General features: G+C 35.0%; 1 protein-coding gene across 3 annotated transcripts in view; it reads left to right on the top strand.

The window, feature by feature from the left end:
• Nucleotides 1-22,709, top strand: part of LOC106662312 (neural cell adhesion molecule 1-like) — a 489,063-nt gene that overhangs the window by 396,846 nt on the left and 69,508 nt on the right. For all 3 annotated transcript variants that reach the window (XM_014386331.2, XM_014386329.2, XM_024225418.1), the window contains one exon: nucleotides 10,779-10,913. In XM_014386331.2, the coding sequence (XP_014241817.1) occupies nucleotides 10,779-10,913 (135 nt within the window). The remainder of the gene's footprint in view (nucleotides 1-10,778; nucleotides 10,914-22,709) is intronic.

Genomic DNA, 22,709 nt, shown 5'->3' with positions numbered 1-22,709 from the left:
GCATGGATACGAAAATATGCAAAAAGGGAATGGCCTTCGATGACTTGGAAGAATCGGTCAGTGTGGTAACTGCGCAGTACGAGATAGTAGGTGGATGGAAGGATGCCCTTGAGCATGAACATCAGGCCCGGGTTCCAAGCTCGATCGAAAGCTTGGCTTACGTCAAGAAAGGCCCCAGAACAGTACTGTCCCATCTCAAAGGAAGAAGGAGGGAAAAAATGTCTACCACGCGTACAAAGTACAAACTTGTACTTTGTAACTTGTACAAAGTAAGTTCGATTTTTGCGTTCAAAACTGATTTCGTTCATAATAGCACATGCATTTAAACCAGTCATATGTAAAGTTCTGTCTTTTAAGTTTCTTATACCGAAGTAATAGGATTTTAAAGACCTTTTATAGTCTCAAAACCTGCGTATTGGGAAAACGAGATCAAAATGCACGTTTGGGTTCTTCGTTTGGGTCCGTCTACACTCGCAAATTTTTAAAGTTGTTTAAAAACTTTTTGGCCTTGCGCCATCTTCAGTGAGGAAATGTCTGTCAAGTTGTATGGCTTTATATGTCATTGGATACGTCGGTTGTCACTACGGGTAGGGACGTGGTCATGTCGATTTTTAATAAATATTTGAACCTCATGTTTTTTATTATTTTCACATCTACCACGAAGGACTAATTAAAAATTTATACGACTCGATTTGTAATGATTAACAGTGACTTTATATAGGGTAAATCTTCAATTTCTTTTACATCTTTAACCTTTTCACGCCTTTAGCCAAATTTACAGCAATTTGTTTGATCTATTATTAAAAGCTGGGTCTGGTCATAATGATGAAATCTTAAATAAAAGTTTTGTTTCTTTATTATTCCCTACTTTGTACCCTGAAATAGGGCAAAGTCACGCGAATACAAATTCCTTTTGTTTAAATTACCTCTATCTAAATAAATGGATTCAAAGCTTATTTGTAGACGGGACGAAATTAAAACGCTAATCTTTCATTGTTGAAGCTAAAAAACTTTTGAAAGCAAAAATTAAGTATCATTATTTATAAACTTTTGTTGAGCGCTCGACGGATTTAACCGTTTCGAATAATCGACAAAAGTGCGATTGAAGCTTAAAAGTATTTACCGGGAAAACTCCGATTATCCGAGGGGGAATTAACAATGAATTAATGAACATAATTCCACTTCTCAGCATTTTCAAATGGCCATCTGAACAAATAGCAAGCCCGGAGACGTAAAAGCCGTAAGTACGTTTAACCTGATTAAATATCGCTTTGCGATTCCACGTTTAACTATTTGTTTTAGATATGTTAATTTCGAAAACTTTAACTACTTACTAATTACGTTTATTTTACAATTTAGCGACTAATATAACTATAATGATGTTGCAGTAGAGATAAGTTTTAGTATGCGAGACGGTGAACTTCGTCATTTGAAAGAAAAAAAAATAGTTCCTCACTGAAGAGGAGCAATGCCGAAACGCGTTTGAATAAATCAAACAAAAGACCCGAAAGCGAAGACAGTCCCAGTAAGTGGCCCTGTGCCGGTTCAACATAACATGTTTATTATTTAGAGCTTAAAAAATCAACTGAAATAATTTAACCTCGTTTTTAATTATTTTCTAACGGGAAATATTAACTCGAGTAATGGAAAGTATTGCTATAGTAAAAAGCTCAAAAGGGTTAATAATTTTTTACGTCCATGCAAAGAGGTGACCTTTAAAATGAAAAGCTTTAAAATGAAACCCTTTAAAAACAGACTTCCCACGGATTTCTGGACATTCACTTTATGGCAAGCTTAAAAGTTAACAAGTCTTTGAGAGAACGACCGACACAAAAAGTCCTCCAAATCATTTATTAAACATTTTTTTCTGCTATCGCTATGATTAATACTTAAGAGACCAATTTGTCTTATAACAGCCATTTAACAACTTATAATAAACACGTATCACGTACTTTCACCTTTCTTTTTCATATCAACAAACTATTTCACACCATTCACACACAATTTCTCCTTTTTTTTCTATTATCTTTCTCCCTCTCTACTAATTCTATATGGGATCTTTTTCTTCTTCTTTATACCTTTCTTCTACTATCTCTATTCTCCTATTCTCTCTTTATCTTTTTTTATATCTCTTCTCTATCCTCTGTCTCTCTCTCTCTCTCTCTCTCTCTCTCTCTCTCTCATCCTCTCTCTCTATCTCTCACTCTCTCTCTCTCTCTCTCTCTCTCTCTTTCTGGCTTTGCCTCCCCATTTCTCTCTTTATCTCTTCATTCTCTCTCTTTCCTTCTCCCTAGCTCTCCTCTCTCATTCTTTTTCTATGTTTGTACTTATTTGTGTCAAAGTCTACTTATCTTAATATATTCCAAAAGAAAAAAAACCAGACACTCGAATATTGTTTATAATTTCAAACTGTATGCCTGTTTATCGTCCTTGCTTTAATTTAAACCAAATTTATGAGTTTCATTAAAATTTATTTAATCACGACGATTTGAGACAAAATTCACCAGAACACTGTAAAATCATTTAGCGGTAGAAAAAACTGTTCGTTAAATTTTAATCTATCACTAAACGATTTTACAGTGTTCTGGTGAACTTACTTTTAAATCACATTAATGAAAGATTTTTCATGAAAACTCATGAATTTGTAATTTTGTTTAATTTGCTTTACATTACAATACATTTCTTGTGATTAATAAAACGATAAAAAAATAAGTGCATATAGTAAGAAATAAACAAAAAAATCCTATTGTCTGAGTTTTTGTCTTTGTATGTACACATGCATTAAAAACTTAGTTATATTCATCCCCATACTAATTATTATCCATTGTTAACTACCTGTTTAACCGTTTGTATATTTCCTTCTCCCTCGATCATAATAATTGATATTTATTATCTGTCAAACTAACTACAAACCAATTTGTGTATTCATATGCCTATTTATAAATAACTGTAAAATTGTTCTACCTATCTTTCCATCGTTCAATATACTTCCTAGGAGACCATTATTAAGGGTGCAGGTGTCTGATAAATCTGTATTTTATTTACTTATCAATTTGTACATTTAGGATACCATTTAAAGTCGCTCTGTAATTATAATTAGGTAGATAGATATCTACTCTACAGTACTATCAACTCCATCATTCACCTTTACTCATTTTTCTCTAGTATTTTTACAAATAATCACTTTAACTGTCACTTCATATGCAACCCATGTATAATGTAAAGTCACGTGAGAAGACGAGGGATACTATTAAATTTAATTATCTTAATTTGTTTAGCTGTTAATGAGCCATGTATGTCGTGTAACGTGACATAGTTAGTTCGTTAAATCTTTTTTTACAACTTCAATAGCACTGGTAGAACAGAACTACTGTTTTCGAACTAAAAATATTTAGATATGGAAATTCTTGACAAAGAACAGATTTTTTCTTTATTGAAAGTTATTCGAATTCGTTTACATTTGATTTGTTTGCATGAAAGGTTTTCATATATTTTTTGCTGAATATACTTTTTTCTATCTTTTGCAATGAATTTATTATGTACTAGTGCTGTTGTCGTGTTCAAATATTTAAAAACTTAATTGTTTAAAAAATCATATTAACAATTTCCCCCATATTCGGCCTACCCTGAGATAATCCGAAAATAAATATTTGTACCCGGTGCCAATTTCAGGAGGGTTCCACCCCTCCAAAAGTGGAATAAACTGCGAGCACAGTTGAGGGGTGATAAACGGTTTGTTTGTCTGGGCGACGCAGGATAGATTATTTCCGAGTGGACAGGATAGCCCTCAGCTCGGCTCCGTCCCCAGGGCTTATCTGGCCCTTATCTGATACACTCGGCTAGACAAATTCTTACATGATAATAAAAGACAATGCTGGACGTTTTCTGCTGTTGTTATAAAATAAGGATACTTCCGGTATCTTTGCATGGTCCAAAAGATGGACAAACATGTAACCACATCGATGATACATTTGTTAGAACTATATTTGACAATCTTAGTTAAATCAAACATTCACAATTTAATTATATTGCGAAAACATAATATTCATGATATTGTAAATAGCCATTGTGTAAAATAATTCATTATTAATTAAATGTGTAATGAATTCATTATATTTGCTAGACTACAGACCAAATTACTTCTTTCAATTAATAATTCCTTTTACGTAAGGTTTTAGTTGAAATGAAAAAAATTAGTGTCACTAGCGGGATTCGAACACGCGACCTTCGGCTCAATACGCCGTTGCTCTAACCACTTGAGCTATCGTGACCTCAATCCACTCGAATACCAACTCCCATCTCAACCTAAACGTAAAAAGATTAATTAATTTAAAGAAATAATTTGGTCAATAGAACACTAAATATTATGAGTTTAAGCTGTAAAATGAAGTAAAACTTCACTAACAGCTCTCCCTGGCCACTTCGTATGGCGCCGAGAATCGAATCCTGATTACAAGATATTTGAAAAATGTCAAAAAAGGGAAAATTCGAAAGGTAGGTATAGATGGGAAGTTAGGGTCCGAGTGGATCGAAGTCACGATAGCTCAAGTGGTTAGAGCAGTGGCGTATTGAGTCGAAGGTCGAGGATTCGAATCCCGCTCGTGACACTAACTTTTTCATTTCAATCAAAATCTTACGTAAAAAGATTAATTACTTGAAATATGTAATAGAGTTGAGTAGCTGATGCATATAAGTTGAAAGAGCAATTTTAAAACGATAAAGTTTATAGATTTTCATGTTAGTAAATTACAGTTTAATAAAATTAGTCATAAAATTCTCTAAACTATGAAACAAAGAAACTACTAATCATTACATATTTTTAAAATGTAATTCTATTTAACAGCTAAATATAAAATTTAGAATTTTTAAATATGATAAAAATATTAGAGCATAATTTAAAGAAAGTTGAAGTAGGGGGAAAAACAATATAATTTTAGGCAAGAAAGAAGGAAAGATGGGAACATTGCACATAATGATTTCTTTAATAAAATATGTCCTTTAAAAGTCTTAAAATGTTTATAATTAAAATGTCGTAGAGTGTGCAGATGTAGTTCACCAGAGGCTACTACTATCGGGTTAATCTTTTCTAAAAGTGAGATAAGCATAACTGTAAAATTAGCCGCCCATTAGTCGAGTAGATTGGAGGAAAATTGGGATAATGATCGCCCGATTACTGTAGACGTCTTTCCCCCTGATTGAGAAGTGACATAATCCCGCCGGGAGATCTCTCTTGTCTCTAAAGGACAAGATCCCAAATGGAAGGAGGCAAAACGGGGCTGCTTCAATTTCAATTATCTCTCATTACAGTAAAAATCGGTATTTTAACGAATTAGCTCCTCAGGGGATAATGGTAAACAATTAAGACAATAGGAAAGATATTTTTATCAATGAACACACTCAACCCTTAAGAGCAAAGTTGTTTTCTATCTACTAACCTTACTAACCTAACTGACTTAACAATAGGTCTGGTTACAAATCAAATATAAATGCAAGTACCAGCATCCCATCCTGGTAATCAATGTACATACCTAACCAGCTAATAACTTCCTAACTAAGCAAGCAACATACCATTTTATCCACCTAGCTACTTATAATTTGTTATACTGAATCACCGGCATCTTGTAAACTCTGAGGAATAAGTGGCAATACGACTTATCTTTTCAAACATTTGAAAACCAAACACCCGTGGATCAATTTTCTCAAAATTCGATAACGATAAAATTGAAATATAAATTATGTTGAAATGTGTTGGCAGCTTTTCCTTGTTCTTACCTACGTACCCACTGTATGAAAAAATACTTAAAACTGAAAAAACTGCAATTTCTTGATTAGTTTAACGCATGAGCGTATTTTAACAAAAGTCCACAATAGTAAGTTGATCATTTATGAATAAACGAAAAACTCCTCATATGAGTAAGTACTCGTTAGTTTCTGTCAATACTTTTCTTCAAAATCTTCTTCGATTTCTTTCAATACCTTTCAATATCGTATCGAATATTTTTTGGTATCTCACGTCACTAGAAACGCCAACTGCCTCTGCGATATCCACTTGCCAGTGACCTCGATGACGCATTCTTACAATAATATTGCGAAATTCTAGTTCAAATGATATCTTTCTATGGTTAAATAGAATACATCATGATTAAATAACAGAAAAGACGAGAAAAGGTGTTTGTTTACAAAATGAGTAACGTACGTAAGTTATATGCGCGAAAGCAAAGAAAAAGAAGGAAAACATGCAGAGGGTCAAACGTTGACCTCAGCTATTTGTCGGCCCATAAACTTCCCACTTTATTATTATTTTCACTAGTTTTCGTTGTCCGATTGCCCAATTAATATCATTCAATTTATTAAGGTTTTTAGTTCAGATTCAAAAGTCAGTGGCACGAGCGAGTTTCGAACCCACGACCTTCAGCTTGATATCCACCAGTAGCGGCGTATCAAGCCGAAGGTCGTGGGTTCGAATCTCGCTCGTGACACTTACTTTTTTATCTCAATTAAAAACCTTAATTAATTGAATTATTATTACTGTACGTAAGTATACATTCTTATGTAAATCTGTTATTAAAAACGAGGATTAACGTTTGTTTGTGTTTAGTTTGTATTTTCTATTTTATCTTATCCAACTAACAAGAATATGTCGGTTGATTTAATTAAAATTAAAAGAATAAGAATAAATTACAAATATCTTTATTCATCTTCAGTTTATTTAGATTAAAGAGCAGCGATGCAATGTGAAAGCAAAATGAAGCTGTACATTCACACTCTCTCTCTCTCTCTCTCTCTCTCTCTCTCTCTCTCTCTCTCTCTCTCTCTCGCAAAAAGGTTTGTAAAAAATAAATGGGGATTTGATCTCCTTCGAACCTACAACTGACTACACAAGTCAAGTTTAGGACGCGGTTTAGAACATCCAGTAAAAGTTGTGGAGAGTTTGCCCCCGAGGCAAGCCGGGCAATGTAGCGTTCTAATCCGCCTGCTACAGCTCTCTCCAGGCTTAATCTGATTTATTTAAGTACTGTTGACTTTTCGCTCAAAAAATAGAAAACATTGGACTATTTCTTTTAGTTTTTCCCTTATTAGGGCGTTTCGTACATTTTAATCTTAAGTACGACAAAAACTGTCCTCCTGGATTGAGAGGTATTCTGGAGACATTATTCAAATATGGGATGTTGGCTTTTAAAGAAAGTTTTCTCTCTCTCTCTCTCTCTCTCTCCCTCTCTCTCTCTCTCTCTCCCTCTCCTTTTCCTTGTTTTAAGGTTGTCAACAGCACATATTATACACGTCTAATTTGTTACTTACCTTAACTTGTTGATTCTGTATCGATTCTGTATTATTAAATCGATTATCCGTGGTTTCATGTATCTCAGAATAAAATGACTTACTAGGTAAAAAAAAAATTCCGAAGTCGATGACGTTCATTTTCAATATTAACAAAATTGAACATTAACAAAGCAAAAATCTTGAACATTCAAAATGTCCTTCTTTTTTATGAATGGATGAGAAGGTAGAAATCATATTTTATGAGATACGGGGTCTTTATACAATAAAGTTGTGAACATTTGAAGTAAATGATAACTGAAGTATCTCCAAATATCGTTCAATATGTCGAACAACATCCTGACGTTTTGATATCTGTTCTCGGGACAAGCTATCTATACGTAATTTGGTCGTTACCGATCATCATCATTTCCTTCCTATCTGTGTTTATCCGTCAGGCGAGTTTCACATGGGAATTTATTTTGATTGCCGGGAAAGATCCAATATTGATGAAAATCTCCAAACCAGACAGACAGACCAACACAGCGAGAATAGGCAGACCAGGATGTTCGGTATAACCCAATTGCAAGTGGCTCGCAGACCAGTCAGAAAAATCGCACCATTTAATATTCCTATCTGTTGTCCAAAATGTTAAAAGCTAACTATTATATTTTTGAAAATTCGTATATGATTTAAAAAATAAAAAAATGTGTAATTCATTAAATTAATGCAATCTAACTGCTTCTGTTTCTGTTTGAATTTACTGTTTACAAACTTCGTTACAAACTGTTTCGTTAAAATGTTTAAATTTATGTGAAAACATGCAAAAATTAAGCAAGTAGAAATGGTTTGTTGCGTGTGATTTTGAATGAACAAAACAAAACAACAAATTTTGTTGAATGATTCATTTAGAAACGAAAAATACGTTGATTTTTGACTAAATGAATTAATTTCCCGTGTATGAGTCTAATTTTCTCCCATAAAACATATACCAACTAAGGTGGTATATGTTATGGTTGGCGCGGGGAAATAGCAATTTGAACACCAAAAACCTTTTAATTCCAAATACTTTCATTACGAAAGATATTCGTAAATCCTCCCATCCCAGTGCCAAAGGAAATCTGAAATAAAAAGAGAAGTGGGAAAACGGATTTTCTCGCTGCCGAAAATGGAAAACCGCCTAATTTCCTGGCCAGCGCAACCCGGTTTGCGTTCCGGAGGTTGGGTGAAATTAGAAAAGGCATAAATATCCCATTGTGACAGATCCAATTTTAGAACATCCCCCTCCCACTACTGACGCGGTGTTCTTATGTTTTATTCCGAGCACGATTCGTCACCCATTGCATGCGCAACATTAAAATGCATGTGACCCGAAAACGACTTAATTCATCTCAGCAGCATTAGACGTGATGTTTTTAAGCCCGATTTCTGCGGCGCTCTATGGCTTATTCATGGCGCTGCTCTTTCTGAATGTTTACACGCACTCGATTGGGAATTTTAAAAAGATACATATTTATGCTATCATGGAACGATGTTATACTCCAATAATTATGTTAGATCAATACAGAATTTGACTTGCACATCATAGATATAAAATATATAACCGGTACTAAGTTAAGTTTATTAGTTTCTAAGTATATAATATAAGTAGTAGAGAGTCTTTTACCGTTTGAAAGCTTATTAAATGTAAACTTTTCGTAAAGTTTGGCAATATCTAGAATTAAATCCTTAAATAAGGGCATACCAGATTGTACAAAAAATAAAAATTGGTGGTAGTCGAGCATTTATTAAGGTTCTTGTTTGAAAATTATTTCCGATGAAGATAGTTTATCACTCTGGTGAGGTAAGTTTCTTTGGAAAAACTAACAAAAAATCGTAAATTGTCAAGGAATGAAGAGAGGGATAGTATCTATGGGAGGAATTTGTTGCAAATACATATACATATCCTTCCACCCTTCCGATCTTCACTCGGCCATTCTCCATTCATCCATAGATCTCTCTCTCCATAGATCCAAAAAGACCTAAACTCCATCAACGAATGGGCCCATAAAAATTCCCTAGTCCTCAATCCGTCCAAATCCACCGCCATAATTATCGGGTCCAGGCAACTCCTCAATACCCTCCCCAACATCCCACCTCTCATGGTAAATAACCATCCCATCCCCTTCTGCTCTTCGGTTAAAAATCTAGGAGTAGTTTTTGACCAAAACCTTTCCTGGCATTCTCACATTTCCCGCCATTCCATTGCCTCCCTCAGCCTGTTTCGTCGGTCCTGGCTTGTCTTACCTTTCTCCACCCGCAAACTCCTTGTATCTTCCCTTATACTTCCCTTCTTCGATTATAGCTGTTTGGCATACGGTGGACTCTCGGAGGGGGAGAACGCGCGATTGAAGTATTATGAATTGTTGCGTAAGATTTGTGTACGTCATCCCACGGAGATCTAGGGTGGTCCCAACTTTCCTGGCTATTCCCCTCCTTCCGTGCACAGTACTTCCTAGGTTGCTTTCTTTTCCAGTCCATCCACACTCGTCGTCCTCCTTACATCATCCAATCCCTCCAATTCAAGTCCTCACATCTCACTCGTAAGACCCGCTCGTCCACAATGGACCTTATCCTTCCGCAATATACAGCCGATACCTTCGAAAGATCCTTCCTGATCCGAACCCCTAAACTCTGGAACTCCATTCCCCTTTCTATTCGTCACGCTGCCTTCTTTTCCTCCTTTAAATCCCACCTGTATAATCAGCTCCTCTCCCTCCAAGCAGAGACCTCACGTTAACATTTCTTATTTTTGTTTAATATTCTCGTAATTTTCTCTTCTGGCTTGCCTTACTGGTATACATTGTGCCAAGATTTCTATCTTTATTTTACTTTTAACTTCATAGAAGGAACTTCCTTTATTTATTTCATGTAAATTATTCTTAGGGGACACCAGTCCCAGAAAAAAGTTATTTTTGTTCTTCTTCTTCTTCTTCCAATAGGGTGTACTGTCACCCAAAAATAATTGGAATTATATCTGCAACACCCTTCATTTGTGAGAAAAAAGAAAATGGGAAAGAAAGAAGAGTAAAAGTCGAGGAAATGGCGAGAGACATTGAGATAAAAAGGGGAGAATATCTTCGGTCTGTAATGATCTACGTGCAAGATAACCTAATACAACCTTCCCGAGTTATTCTGAAAAATCCAGCACCAAATTGATTTTTTTAAATACAACTTTGGTTGGATTTTTTCAAACTGTTTATGTCAACAACTGAAAAAAAAACTATCAATCCTTTTGTTTAGAAAAATGGCAAAAAGAGGTCAAACGCGAAAGGTTGGAGATTGAGATGGGGAGTTGGAGTCCAAATGGATCTAAGTCATTTTAGAGGAGCGGCGTATTGAGCCGAAGGTCGTGGGTTCGAATCCCGCTCGTGACGCTTACTTTTTCATCTCGACCAAGTCCTTGCATAAAAAGAATAATTACTTGTAAAATATAGTTGCGTGAAATTTCATGACTTTAAATGTTTTAATTTTGATTTCAGGTGGCGACCGGAGCAGGCATCATGTCCCATTTTGTCAATTTGGACATAGTCGTCCCAGAGGCGTTTATAGTCGGGGCTACCGAATACCACGTCGTGTTGGGAGGAACGATTAACTTGGTTTGCGTCATTGAAAAGGTAAGATTTTTAATTGAAAAAAAAATCTATGATAAAGGTAAAATGTGTATCTTGACCTAAAATATATTTCCAAATATATATCGATCTACTTTTCTTTACAATTGACGTCATTAATTCACTATCCATCAGTCAAATTACCAAATTTAATCTAAATTCCTAAACCCATTCCTGGTGTTTTGTTATATACTTAAATGAGATTATATTGTAAATAACGAAAGCCCAGTGCGACGGAAGACGTTTTGTAATCATGCTAAGCCCAGCCCGGAGGGACCTTTTCCAAAATCCCGCCGCTATTAAAACATTCATTTAATATCCTTCCGCCCAAGTCAAAATAAATACTGCGAAAGTTAATTAACTCCATAACCCACGGCATTGCACAGGTTCTGCAAATAATAATTTGCACTTGACATTTCTGCATTTTTTATAGATATATTTTCCCAATCATAAGCTCATTTCTGTTGTATTGTGTTTCGTGCTCTTCTCATATCGGGTAGCATCACTACAAAAAGAGTCTGTGTGTCAACCACATTTGGCCTGTTCTGAGTAAGGTGAGAAAAAGCACGTCTTCTTCACCTCAAATCTTCTGGCAGTACCAATCGTTTCTTTGATGATGATGATGGCTATACTAGGAAGGGGGTTTTGTGCTCCACAGGCACTGCAGCCTTCTGGCTTATTGTACCTTCCTGGTTCCCTAGTTCAATGTAATCGACTCAGTCCTTTTTCTAAGAAGTATTAGGTCATTGACAGCTGCTGCTAAAATTTCATTCCCTAGGTTTTTTTCTATATGCTAGGATAAGTCTTCAGTGAGCCGTTGTTTCGCATTAGAAGATGATATGTGTTGCTGTTTCTTCCTCCTCATTACGTAATCTGCAAATGGGATCATCGTTATTTATAAAAATGTTATGTTTAAGATGTTATCTCAGATGCCAGTGACCGGTTAATAGTCCTATCACTCCTCTGAGACTGGCCCTCTCCAACTGCACCAGTGAGGGAGTTTACCAGTCTTGGGAGGGTTGTTTTAGCATAAGTTTACGCTATCTAGCGCCGCTAGAGTTTATCCACTTCCCCATTTGTTTTATTTGGATCCATCCTGTGATGTAAGATTCTGTATTTGTTTCTGTTTTCCTAAGTCTAGGTTCGAGGGCTGTATATGGCCTTGAAGTTCCTCTGTAGACCATGTGACGGCTTTCTTGTTACAAAAAATTCCTTTTTGTTTAGGCACCTAAGATATCATAGGCTGTAAAGCACTCGATCGGGTTTCTTCGTTTGTTTTGGAGCCGTATGTATACCATGTATCTGACGCACTCCTGAGTTCTTTCTCTCCTTTATAGTCTGTTGGGATTTTATTAGTATGTTGTAAAGAATTAAATCTCCATTGCTAACAGTGGGCGTCTGATTTTATTAAATATGGTTATGTCTCGAAATCGTTTTGTTCCCATCCAATTTGATTGTTTTTGAAGCCTAAATAAACTTTTCCTACCTTCCCCTTGTATGAATTTTTCCAGTGGAGGGAAGTTTAGCAGAGATTCTAGTACATTTGTTTGGGTTGTCCTCATTGACCCTGTTATACATTGGTTTGCTAATATTCGTATGCTGCCTAGTGTTTGGGTAACTACTTTCTGTTGAGTTTTGGTCCACCAGATTAAAGATCCATAGGTAATTTTGGGTCTTATTACTGCCCTGTATAGCCAATTAGCCATTTTCGTTTTTAATCCCCAAGATTTGCCTAGGGTTCTTTTTGAGGTCATTAGCGATATTTTACTTCTTATTATATTATGCTGCAAGTGAGGGTCCAGCTTAACTTTTATCAAAGATTCCTAGGTATTTACCCACATTTTTTAACTGCACCATTTCATTAGAGAAGCATAGTTCTTTGTTTCCTTACTATTACGGATTCTCTCAACAAAATGTAGATTCGGTTTTTAGCTGTAAACGAATTGTTTAATTGTTTTAATTAACAATTACATTTGACTAGCCTAGCCGTAATATAAATAAAACGTACCTGACATTAATATTTGCTAAATAAACAGAAAAATGTACTGCTAAACACAGGAGAGGCATGAGATAGATGAAATTCACCATTTATCTTCATAACTTTCTAATCAATCAAAAATCACTCCCTTGATAAAACAGCGGGCCTCTTTTCGGGCGACGTTTTCATTTGTGTCTCTTTACAATCCCATTTCTCCTGTTGACAGCTTCTTTTCTCATTACAACGAATTGTACAAATTCGACCCCGCCCCTCTAAGACCGTGGAAAGCTGTGCTATGAATCAAATAGTACCACCTTTATTAAAATGGCACCGCCTGACCGATCCGGGACGTTTTAGCGAAATAATAATTAAAAGCCTAGTATTATACCAATATTAAGAGTCAAAAGCTGTAGGGTAGATATTCTCTTCTTAGAGGTGTTTAATTAAAACCGGCCTAATTGCTAGCTATTCTTCACCAACGAGCGTTTAAAGGGCTTGAAATGACTTCTCAAAATCTTTTGTATATAAAATAATTATTTACAATTCACTATTAGAAACAACTAAAAATGAGAACAAAAATAAATACTAAGGATTGTCTAATCAAAACTATCGTTAGTCTCACACAGAGAATTATTGACCAGGGTTGATTAAAAATTAATGATTGGTTTCAGGTGTGTAGACCAAAATGAAATAGTCTTATCTTTTTTTTCCAAGCTTTCGGCTTTTTTAAGTCTTCTCCAGGGTTCTACGGAAGGATAAACATAATAATTTTAATGGAATAGGCTCACAGTAAAACAATATTTGCAATGAATTTACGGATAGTTAATTAAACTCCCGTTAGTCTGTCTTAAATTAAATGGAAACATTATATCCCTTTTTTATTTTTATGTTTTTTAGTACGGTTGTTAGAGATAATTTTGGTTGTATACTTGTATAATATGGTGGTATACTCGCTGGGTTGGTTTATGCTTTATATGAATTCTGACAGACACACTGAAGACGGTGAAATTAGGTCGACGTAAGGACGCCCGCACCTTGCGCCTGGCCTTATCATACTTTGTTTTAAAATGCAATTCTACTTATGAAAGAATTAATTAAATCCACTAGTTTCGTGGTCCGCTTGACCAATTAATATCTTACAATTAATTAAGGTTTTTAATTGAGATAAAAAAGTCAATGGCACGGGCGGGATTCGAACCCACGACCTTCGGCAAGATACGCTGCTGCTCTACCACTTGAGCTATCGTGACCTCGATCCACTCAGACACCAACTTCCCATCTCAACCCCACTTTTTTTTATTTTCCCTCCTTTTTGCCATTTTTCATTGCCATTATGAGAGAATGGTGCTCTTCTCACAAGTTAACAGTGAGGAAAACGTCCTAAACCCTAAGGATCAAGACGAGTTTCTTCCCCCTTCCGTCGGGCGGATCAGCCTGACCAGCTCAGCACGGTGAGAACCTCAAAGGACTAAAATTTTTGTCGGAATCTCCCGGCGTACTCCCGACGATTGTATGGGTCGATTCATCACCCCGAGTGAAGAGGCTCTTCAACCTAATTACTTCCGAACAGGCCGGCACTGCTTTTCGTTTTAAGAGGAATGCTTACCACCAGGAAGTAGTTCGGTAGAGGTTTCTGGTAAACAGCACTACCTGGACGAAAGCTTACAAGCTATGCAATACAATGCAATACATACAGCTAAATTCAATACAATGGACACTAGTAAAAATTTGTATTATATAATTTCTATGTAGGGACAGCAAAATGAAAGAACAGTTGTTTGTGAGTTTGTTTTTAAATTTTAACCATTATTTCAATTAATTAATCTTTATGTAAAGTATTGGATGAGATAAAAAAGTCAGTGTCACGAGTGGGATTCGAACCCACGACCTTTGGCTAAATACGCCGCTGCTCTACCATTTGAGTTATCGTGACTTCTACTACTTTTTACCTCAACCAATACCTTACACAAAGATTAATTAATTGAAAGAAGTTATTTGGTCAATCGGACCAACAAATATAATGGATTTAATAAGTAAAACGAAGTATATCTTCACTAAAACTCTCCGTGACCATAGCATTTGTCGCCGAGAATCGAATCCTGACTACACGATATTTGAAAAATGGCAAAAAGGAGGGAAAATTCGAAAGGCAGGTTGAGATGGGAGGTTGGTGTCCGAGTGGAACGAAGTCACGATAGCGGTTGAGCAGCGGCGTATTTAGCCGAAGGTCGTGGGTTCGAATCCCCCTCATGACATTGGCATTTTTATCTCAAATACCTTACATAAAAATTATTTAATTGAAAGAAGTTATTTGGTCAATCGGACCACGAAATATTACGGATTTAACCATTATTTCCATTCCTTTGTAATATGTCAGCATTCCAGTTACCTTATATAAGAATTATCATTGGTTATAAAAACCAAGTTCTTAAGTTCCTTCGCTCTTGTAGATGTATATGTAGATGATTAGTCATACTGCGCCTTTTAAGAGCTAGTACCCCCTGTTTTGTGCGTATAGCACGTCCCAAAGCACTTCCTCCTGCGTGCAAGTGTAGCATCAGAGTTATGTGTGTGTGAGTTGTTTAGGTGTGTTGGTGTTTCCTCTGGTTCTTTGCAATCGCCGTGTTGGGCGAACAATCTTCTTCAGATGTCCATTTAGTTAACAGTGTCCTACTAAGAATCTTGAATTTTCCTACTTCCCTTAAAACATTCTGTTACATTTTTTTCCAAAATTTGTTAGGAAGTTCTTAGATTCTTTATGTCCAATGAGTGAGTCCCAAAAAAGAGTTTGATTCTTGTAAAAGTTGTCTACTTTATTTGTTATTTGTTTTGGTGTATACAATGTATAATGATGAGGTATAGGCAAGCAAGATGTGTAAACATTCATTTAAACAAATATTATTATGCATTGAATAAATTAATTCAAATCATTTTGTACTTTGATTTGGTTGTTTTTTATGTAGACGAAGCCTTTTAAGTTTACTAGAAACAAGAATTTTTGTTCTTGAAATTGTTTAATTTAGTTGACGTTGATCGACCTACGTAGTTTAAACTGATGTTGTATTGAATCTTCTTGAGGTCATTTTACAGGTGAATAAAGAACATCATTAATTGGGTTTCACCAAACTTTCGGCGAATGTTCCGCCATCTTCAGGGCCTAATTTATTAAAAATAAATGCTCCGTCATGGCATATGCGGGAATCCTGCAACTTTTCATGAATCGAAATAAAGCGCAACATGACGTTGGTGTGTCTAATCACACCGGGATTGATAACAGAGATGGGTCCCTTACCGTGTTATAACCGTCCGATGTGTGTCTCAATTTTCTTCGAATCCTTGTACATAGTTGTAGCTAGTTAAATTATAATTTTAAGTTAAAAAACAGTTAAAAAGTTGTATATATATATAACGTATCTGTGATAATTAAATACATGTACCTGAGATTGAGTGTTAACTCATGAAAAAATGAAACCAAAGGATGGACCGATGAGTGTCACTAGACTTTAAGCAAGACTGTTTTTTGTTTTTAGTATATAGATTCATTTTCACCTTCACTTCAAAAAACAACAAACATGTGCAATAAATGTAATTTTCCTAATAACTGGGTTAAGTACGTAATTGTATTTTGTAATGTATTTATATAAGATGTGTTATGTAACTCTGTTCATGTAAATTTTGTTTTTAATAAATTAGGCCCTGAAGATGGCGGTACATTCGCCGAAAGCTTGGTGAAACCCAATTAGTGATGTTCTTTATTCAGCTGTAAAATGACCTCAAGAAGATCCAATACAACATCAATTTATTTAATTTAGCTAGCCTAAAATTTCACACCACATCGGTCAACTAGTATATAATAGGGGGACAGAAAGCCATCAATAGTTTCCCTATCGGTTTAAAAGAGATAAGCCGCCATTCAGGCTAGGTCTATCGCAGGACGTTATTGTAAATAACGGCAGGCCACAGGGAGATAGGGTGAAGAGCCGCTTTTTATAAATATGAGCCTAAATTGAATAGGGAAGCGACGAGCCCGCTCGTGATAAAAAAAAACCTGCTATTCTAATTACCGGAAAAAAACAATAATGCAAAAACCGAATTTGATTTCTGCAGATTGAATCTGAATCAGCCACGCCCAGTGGCCGGGGAGGGTCATTTGAATTCCCAGCCAGACGTAATAGAGCCGGCGGAGGTCCCTTTAGGATTTCCCGCCGACAATTGAAACTCGTCAGGAAAGTGGACAGAGGGAAAAGTTATGGAATGTTTATTTTTTCATTATGCAAAATTATGAGCGATTTTAAATCTGACGAGTTTCTCTTCACCGAGCCCCTCTCGAAATTGCGTTTTGTCCTACTAACAGGTGGGTGGTTGTTCGTCGAATTTAACGTTGTATACGCATAATGAATTTTTACGGAATCGCAAATTTAATAGGATTTTGAAAACTTGTACCGTAGGGCATGCCTTCCATTTGTTTTTTGTTTATTTAACGAGTATATTGTTTATTTATTCTTCCTTTGACAATTAGTCATCAAATCATTGCTGTTTATAATTTCATTATTTAATGTTTTTCCTGATTTATCTGTTTGAAAGAATTTTTTAGGTGTAACAATTATGTAGTAACCATTTATGACGTACACTATCTATAAACAAAATTTGGCAAAACTTATATAGACTCAAAAACAAAAACCGGAAACTTATTTTTATTGTTTTATTTTCCATAACTAGGTTTAAAGATTAATACAGCCTTAATATTTTTAATTATCTCTTAGACAATTTACCATTGATTATAATACAATAAAATTTGGTCCGTTTTTAAGGATTAGAGATGAATAAAACACACATCAAATCTCCCACTTGTATTTACAATTGGATTTTGTAAAATCTTTGAATAGTTAATCTTTTCTTTGCTGTTTCTTGTGAAGTTTTTTTTCTAATGTTCCGGTGGCTTGATTTTTAAGTTGTATCATTTTTACATTTCAAATTTGTTTAAGTGATGATTTTAAGTGATACAGATTTGACTAGGACAATAGTTGGAAGATGGAAGAAGCCAAGCGTAAGTGGCCATGGTTAGCATTCCAAGGAAACTTGTCCGAGTGGTCTTCCATCACTTCCAAAATGCTGAAGGTTACTCAAGAAGGCCTGGCGACCGTGTCACATCTCAGAAAGATAACGATTTATATGTTTTGAATGTACTTTGCAATCGACATTCTAAAATTCTTAAAATTAAAACTTCGAAAATTGTGTAATGTTAATGTCGGTTTACGCACTGTTAAGCGAAGACTTTCGCAAGCTGCACTACGTGTGAGAAGGCCTGCCAGTTGTCCAGATCAAGTTCTGATAAGACACAGAATAGCTCAGTTAAGTTTCGCAAAAAATCACAGCAATTGTCTGAGCAGGATTGGACTAAAAGCATGTTTTATAAGGAGTTGGTGTGACCGTAGTTTGTGTAGGTATTTGTATAAAAGATCGCACATGTGAATGTTGACGTGTTAGATTCCAATGGGAAATCACTGTAAAGAAGGGGAGAAAGCGTGCTTATCCCTGGGAAGCCGTATGAAATTGGAAAAAACTAGAGGATGATGTGATCGGTATAACAGAAAATATCGGTTGATTATGTAGGATTTCAGGATAAACCAGTTTGTACAAGGAAGTATGCACCTACACCGTAGCAAACCCTTGGGCTAGATCAAATCAGCCTGGAATAAGTCAAGGAAAACACCCGAGTTGGTTGTTTGAAGCTCGAGGGGCGATAGTGTCCACAACGCGGTGGGCTTGGTGAATGAAAATCACAATATACGAAAATTGCTTTTTTATAATGGAACCTCAAAAGTCTGAGTGATAGAGAAAAAGCTGGACAACTGGACATGAAGTCTCTTTTTGACTAAGTCTGGTCATTTTGTTAACTTAATTTGTTTTTCAATTTGGGTAATGTTTTACGTGTGTTTGTGTGGATTTCGAAACTAATAACGCCTGCTTTATCAATATCAAAAAAAGGAACAACAGCGTTACAACTGAAAATTTCTGTGTTAGTTTTGGTATTGAAAATTTAAAAGGTCCATTGATGGTTTGTCCCGTTGGAAAGTAGGGAAAGTTCGCATTGAAAGTTCTTCTGATGTTGACGACAACTTAGTAAACCCTGGGACGGGTAGAATGTTAAATGTTCACCACACAATCGTTGACAATCGCACAATGAGACTCTGGTTCATTCAAAAGGCGCAAAGGGTATTCCTTATAAATTCGGCTAAAGAAATTTGACATATTTCAATCTTGTCAGCTTCTAACTCGGTAATTTAACAAAATATTTCAATTTATTTTATTTATTGCTATCTGTGCACAATAAATATACATTGAGCCAATAGTACAATTACGTATAAATTTGACAGATTTTTCAGACCAGAAGGTAGTGAGGAAGAAACCAGGTAGTGCTGGAACAAACTGTTTTGATGATTATGCACGTATAGACCAGGTGTTACCTAAATTTGTAATGCATTTTTAATTAACTGAATTAAAATATGAAATTTTTGATCGTTTTTAATATGAAGATTTTTTAACCTGTAAAAGTGATACAATTTTTTGGCATTAAAGTATTATTTTATTTAAGTAAAATGATAAAATAGTTTATTGGTTCTAATATATTTTACCAAATACTTTTCGTGCCGTCAACGAGTGGCAAAAACGTGCCAAAAGTCAAAAGGACGGCGGGCTTTCAGAGATCAGTACGAAACAAACCGCTGGAAAAATGTTTATCTCTGTTCACCAGAGTGTTGTTAAATATGAGTTATTGGATTCTGCAGGGCTGGATGCCCACCAGAGTGAAAATCTAATTAGTGTGGAAGAAATCTTTTGACAGGCAAGTTGCATTTCACTGTACGAATGTATATATTATGTTGCCATGCTGGCCAGTATGCAAATGGAATCGAAACGCCCCGGACTAATGGCGATGATTACCGTACGGCTAATCCTGCAGCTTTGTGCACCGCCCGGCTGCTCCGCATCGTTTGAACTGTTGTCATTTCTAGTTAGAGATACGCAAATAGTATCACACTAAATTAAAATTTTGTGAAATTTATGCGACCGGACTATTATCTTTTAACGTTCTATATATTTCGCAATAAAAATCTCTCCAGAAATCTGATGCAACTGTAAACAAAATGTCATATGATTATATTCATATTTAAACTTGTTACATATTTTATGATGATAATTATTGATTTTCATTTCCTCAATACAGAAATAGAAAACCATAATGCCAGCATTAATCATCATGAATATTAATTATTTACAATTAATTATTCATGAAATGTAAAGTATTGGTTGAATAGAAAAAGTTAGTGTCACGAGCGGGATTCGAACCCACGACCTTTTTTAACGCTCTGTATATTTCACAATAAAAATCTCTCCAGAAATCTGATACAACAGTAAACAAAATGTCATATGATTATAGTCATATTTAAACTTGTTACATATTTTATGATGATAATTAATGTTTTCATTTTCCCAATACAGAAATAGAACATCATAATATTAATAATCATGAACAATAATTACTTACAATTAATTATTCATTTTATGTAAGGTATTGGTTGAATAGAAAAAGTTAGTGTCACGAGCGGGATTCGAACCCACGACCTTCTTTAACGTTCTGTATATTTCGCAATAAAAATCTCTCCAGAAATCTGATACAACTGAAAACAAAATGTCATATGATTATATTCATATTTAAACTTGTTACATATTTTATGATGATAATTATTGATTTTCATTTTCTTATTACTGAAATAGAAAACCGTAATGCCAGCATTAATCATCATGAACATTATTTACTTACAATTAATTAATTATTTTATATAAGGTATTGGTAGAAATGAAAAAGTTAGTGTCACGAGCGGGATTCGAACCCACACCTTCGGCTTCGAAACCCTCTTGTGACGCTGGGATTTTCATTTCAACCAAAACCTTACATAAAAAGATTAATTAATTGAAAAAAGTAATTTGGTCAATAGAAAACTAAATATAATAGAATTAATAACTTATTTTCAAGTAATTGTTATGTTCAGTAATTTATAACACGGTTACCATATTTACCATATAAGAATTTTTATTTGGACAAAATACGATTTAAATCTGGCGCAAATTTAGACATCACGTCCCATTAGATGTTTTCTGTTCTAAATCGTCCATTTAATCAACAACCATCCAATTTTCCCTTATAGGATTAAAATTAGAACAAAATTTAGCTAACTTTAATTTGTATAATTTTCATTTAAAACGCTTTAAAGCCGAAGGTCGTGGTCCGAATTCCGCTCGTGGCACTATTTGATCAAACTTTTTCATTTCAACGAACACAATACATAAAAAGAATAATTAATTGAAAGAAGTAATTTGGTCAATCAGACCACTACACATAATGAATTCAAATGTGTGGTGTTTGGTGACCGTTAGCCGATGAGTATTTGGAGATCGTGAGATGTGGTCTGGTGTGATGTAGGTTTAGAAAAACATTTACTTTATCGTGCCAACGTTTCGATCTTGATTGAGATAGTATTATATCTTATAATAATATCTCACTGGCACTCCAACACGACTGAGAATAATGACATATTTACACGGAAAATAAACACTTTGAGCTCTGAAGATGATTTCAATAAAAACCGAAACGTGGCACGACCAAGAAAATGTTTTTCTAAACCTACGTCACACCAGCCCGCATCTCACGATCTCCAAATTATCAGTAACTAATGGTCACTAAGAACCACACATTTTCAATAATTATAATTCATTTGAAATTTGTTGATTTAGACGTTTACATCATTTAAAACGTAGGTCGTGTTTTCACAAAATTTGTACAACGAATCAGTAGCTTTATCACCATAGACAAGACCAGAGATCAACCTGTAGAAACCAATATTTAAACTATATCCAACATTACTTCTTACACAAAGTAAGAAAATAACACACAGACACAACATAAATAACAAGAGGTAATAGTCGTGAGAATTTTTTTTTGTAACACTAGCAGCAAAACATCTCTATTAATTAAATTGCTTATCAATTAATAAAAAATTAAAGGTCTCCTTGCTAAGGTTACACAAATATACTTTCAATTTAGTTGCCATCGACCATTTAGGTTTTCTAATATTTTCTGCGTTGGTCTGTCGGACGATTTTCAGTGAGTTTATGTTTTTTGTGAAGTCAAGGCACTTTTACAAGAGTGTAAGAGCTTTATTGTTTTGGCATTATCTTTGTTGGTCGTAGACTTTGGTGAATCAATTTTTTTATTGTTCGTTTGCCTTTTTTCATTTTAATTGGTAACATGTTTTGAATGGTGGAAACGTGAATAATTAATAAAACTAATTTACAACGAGATTTATAAATATGTAAATATTCTCGCTCTGTTCTATTTGGCTTGTTTCTTAATCGGCCCAGGACAATTTTAGTTAAAGGCATATTACGCAGAAATTTTTGTTAGATTTTTCCGATTGGTTTGGGGGGGGGAGGGTGAAGTCATGATGTGGTCGTTACCGATTATTACCAGCATCGCCGGCTTGGTCTACCAGGGGTTTCGGCAGTTTGCCATTTTCTGTATTGGACCTGTTGGAGTTTTGTGAGGTCGAGTCTATTTTAAAAGGGTGTGAGAGGTGAAGTACATCATAAACTGCTTTCGAAATAAATTTATTATGGATTGAAGAAGGCAAAAAATAGGGTTTTGGCGAAGATATAACCAGGGGGGACCATAGATGTTACTGCGCAGAAAGATTTTTAAAATTAAAATATTTCTAAACCTTATTACACATATAAGTGAAAAATATATATCTGTAAAAAAGTCGATA

The sequence above is a fragment of the Cimex lectularius genome, unplaced genomic scaffold, assembly GCF_000648675.2.
Source record: "Cimex lectularius strain Harlan isolate CLEC.00 unplaced genomic scaffold, Clec_2.1 scaffold51, whole genome shotgun sequence".
NCBI classification, from domain to species: Eukaryota; Metazoa; Arthropoda; class Insecta; order Hemiptera; family Cimicidae; genus Cimex; species Cimex lectularius.
The sequence above is the reverse complement of the archived record's forward strand: the minus strand, read 5'-3'. Positions and strand labels throughout refer to the sequence as shown.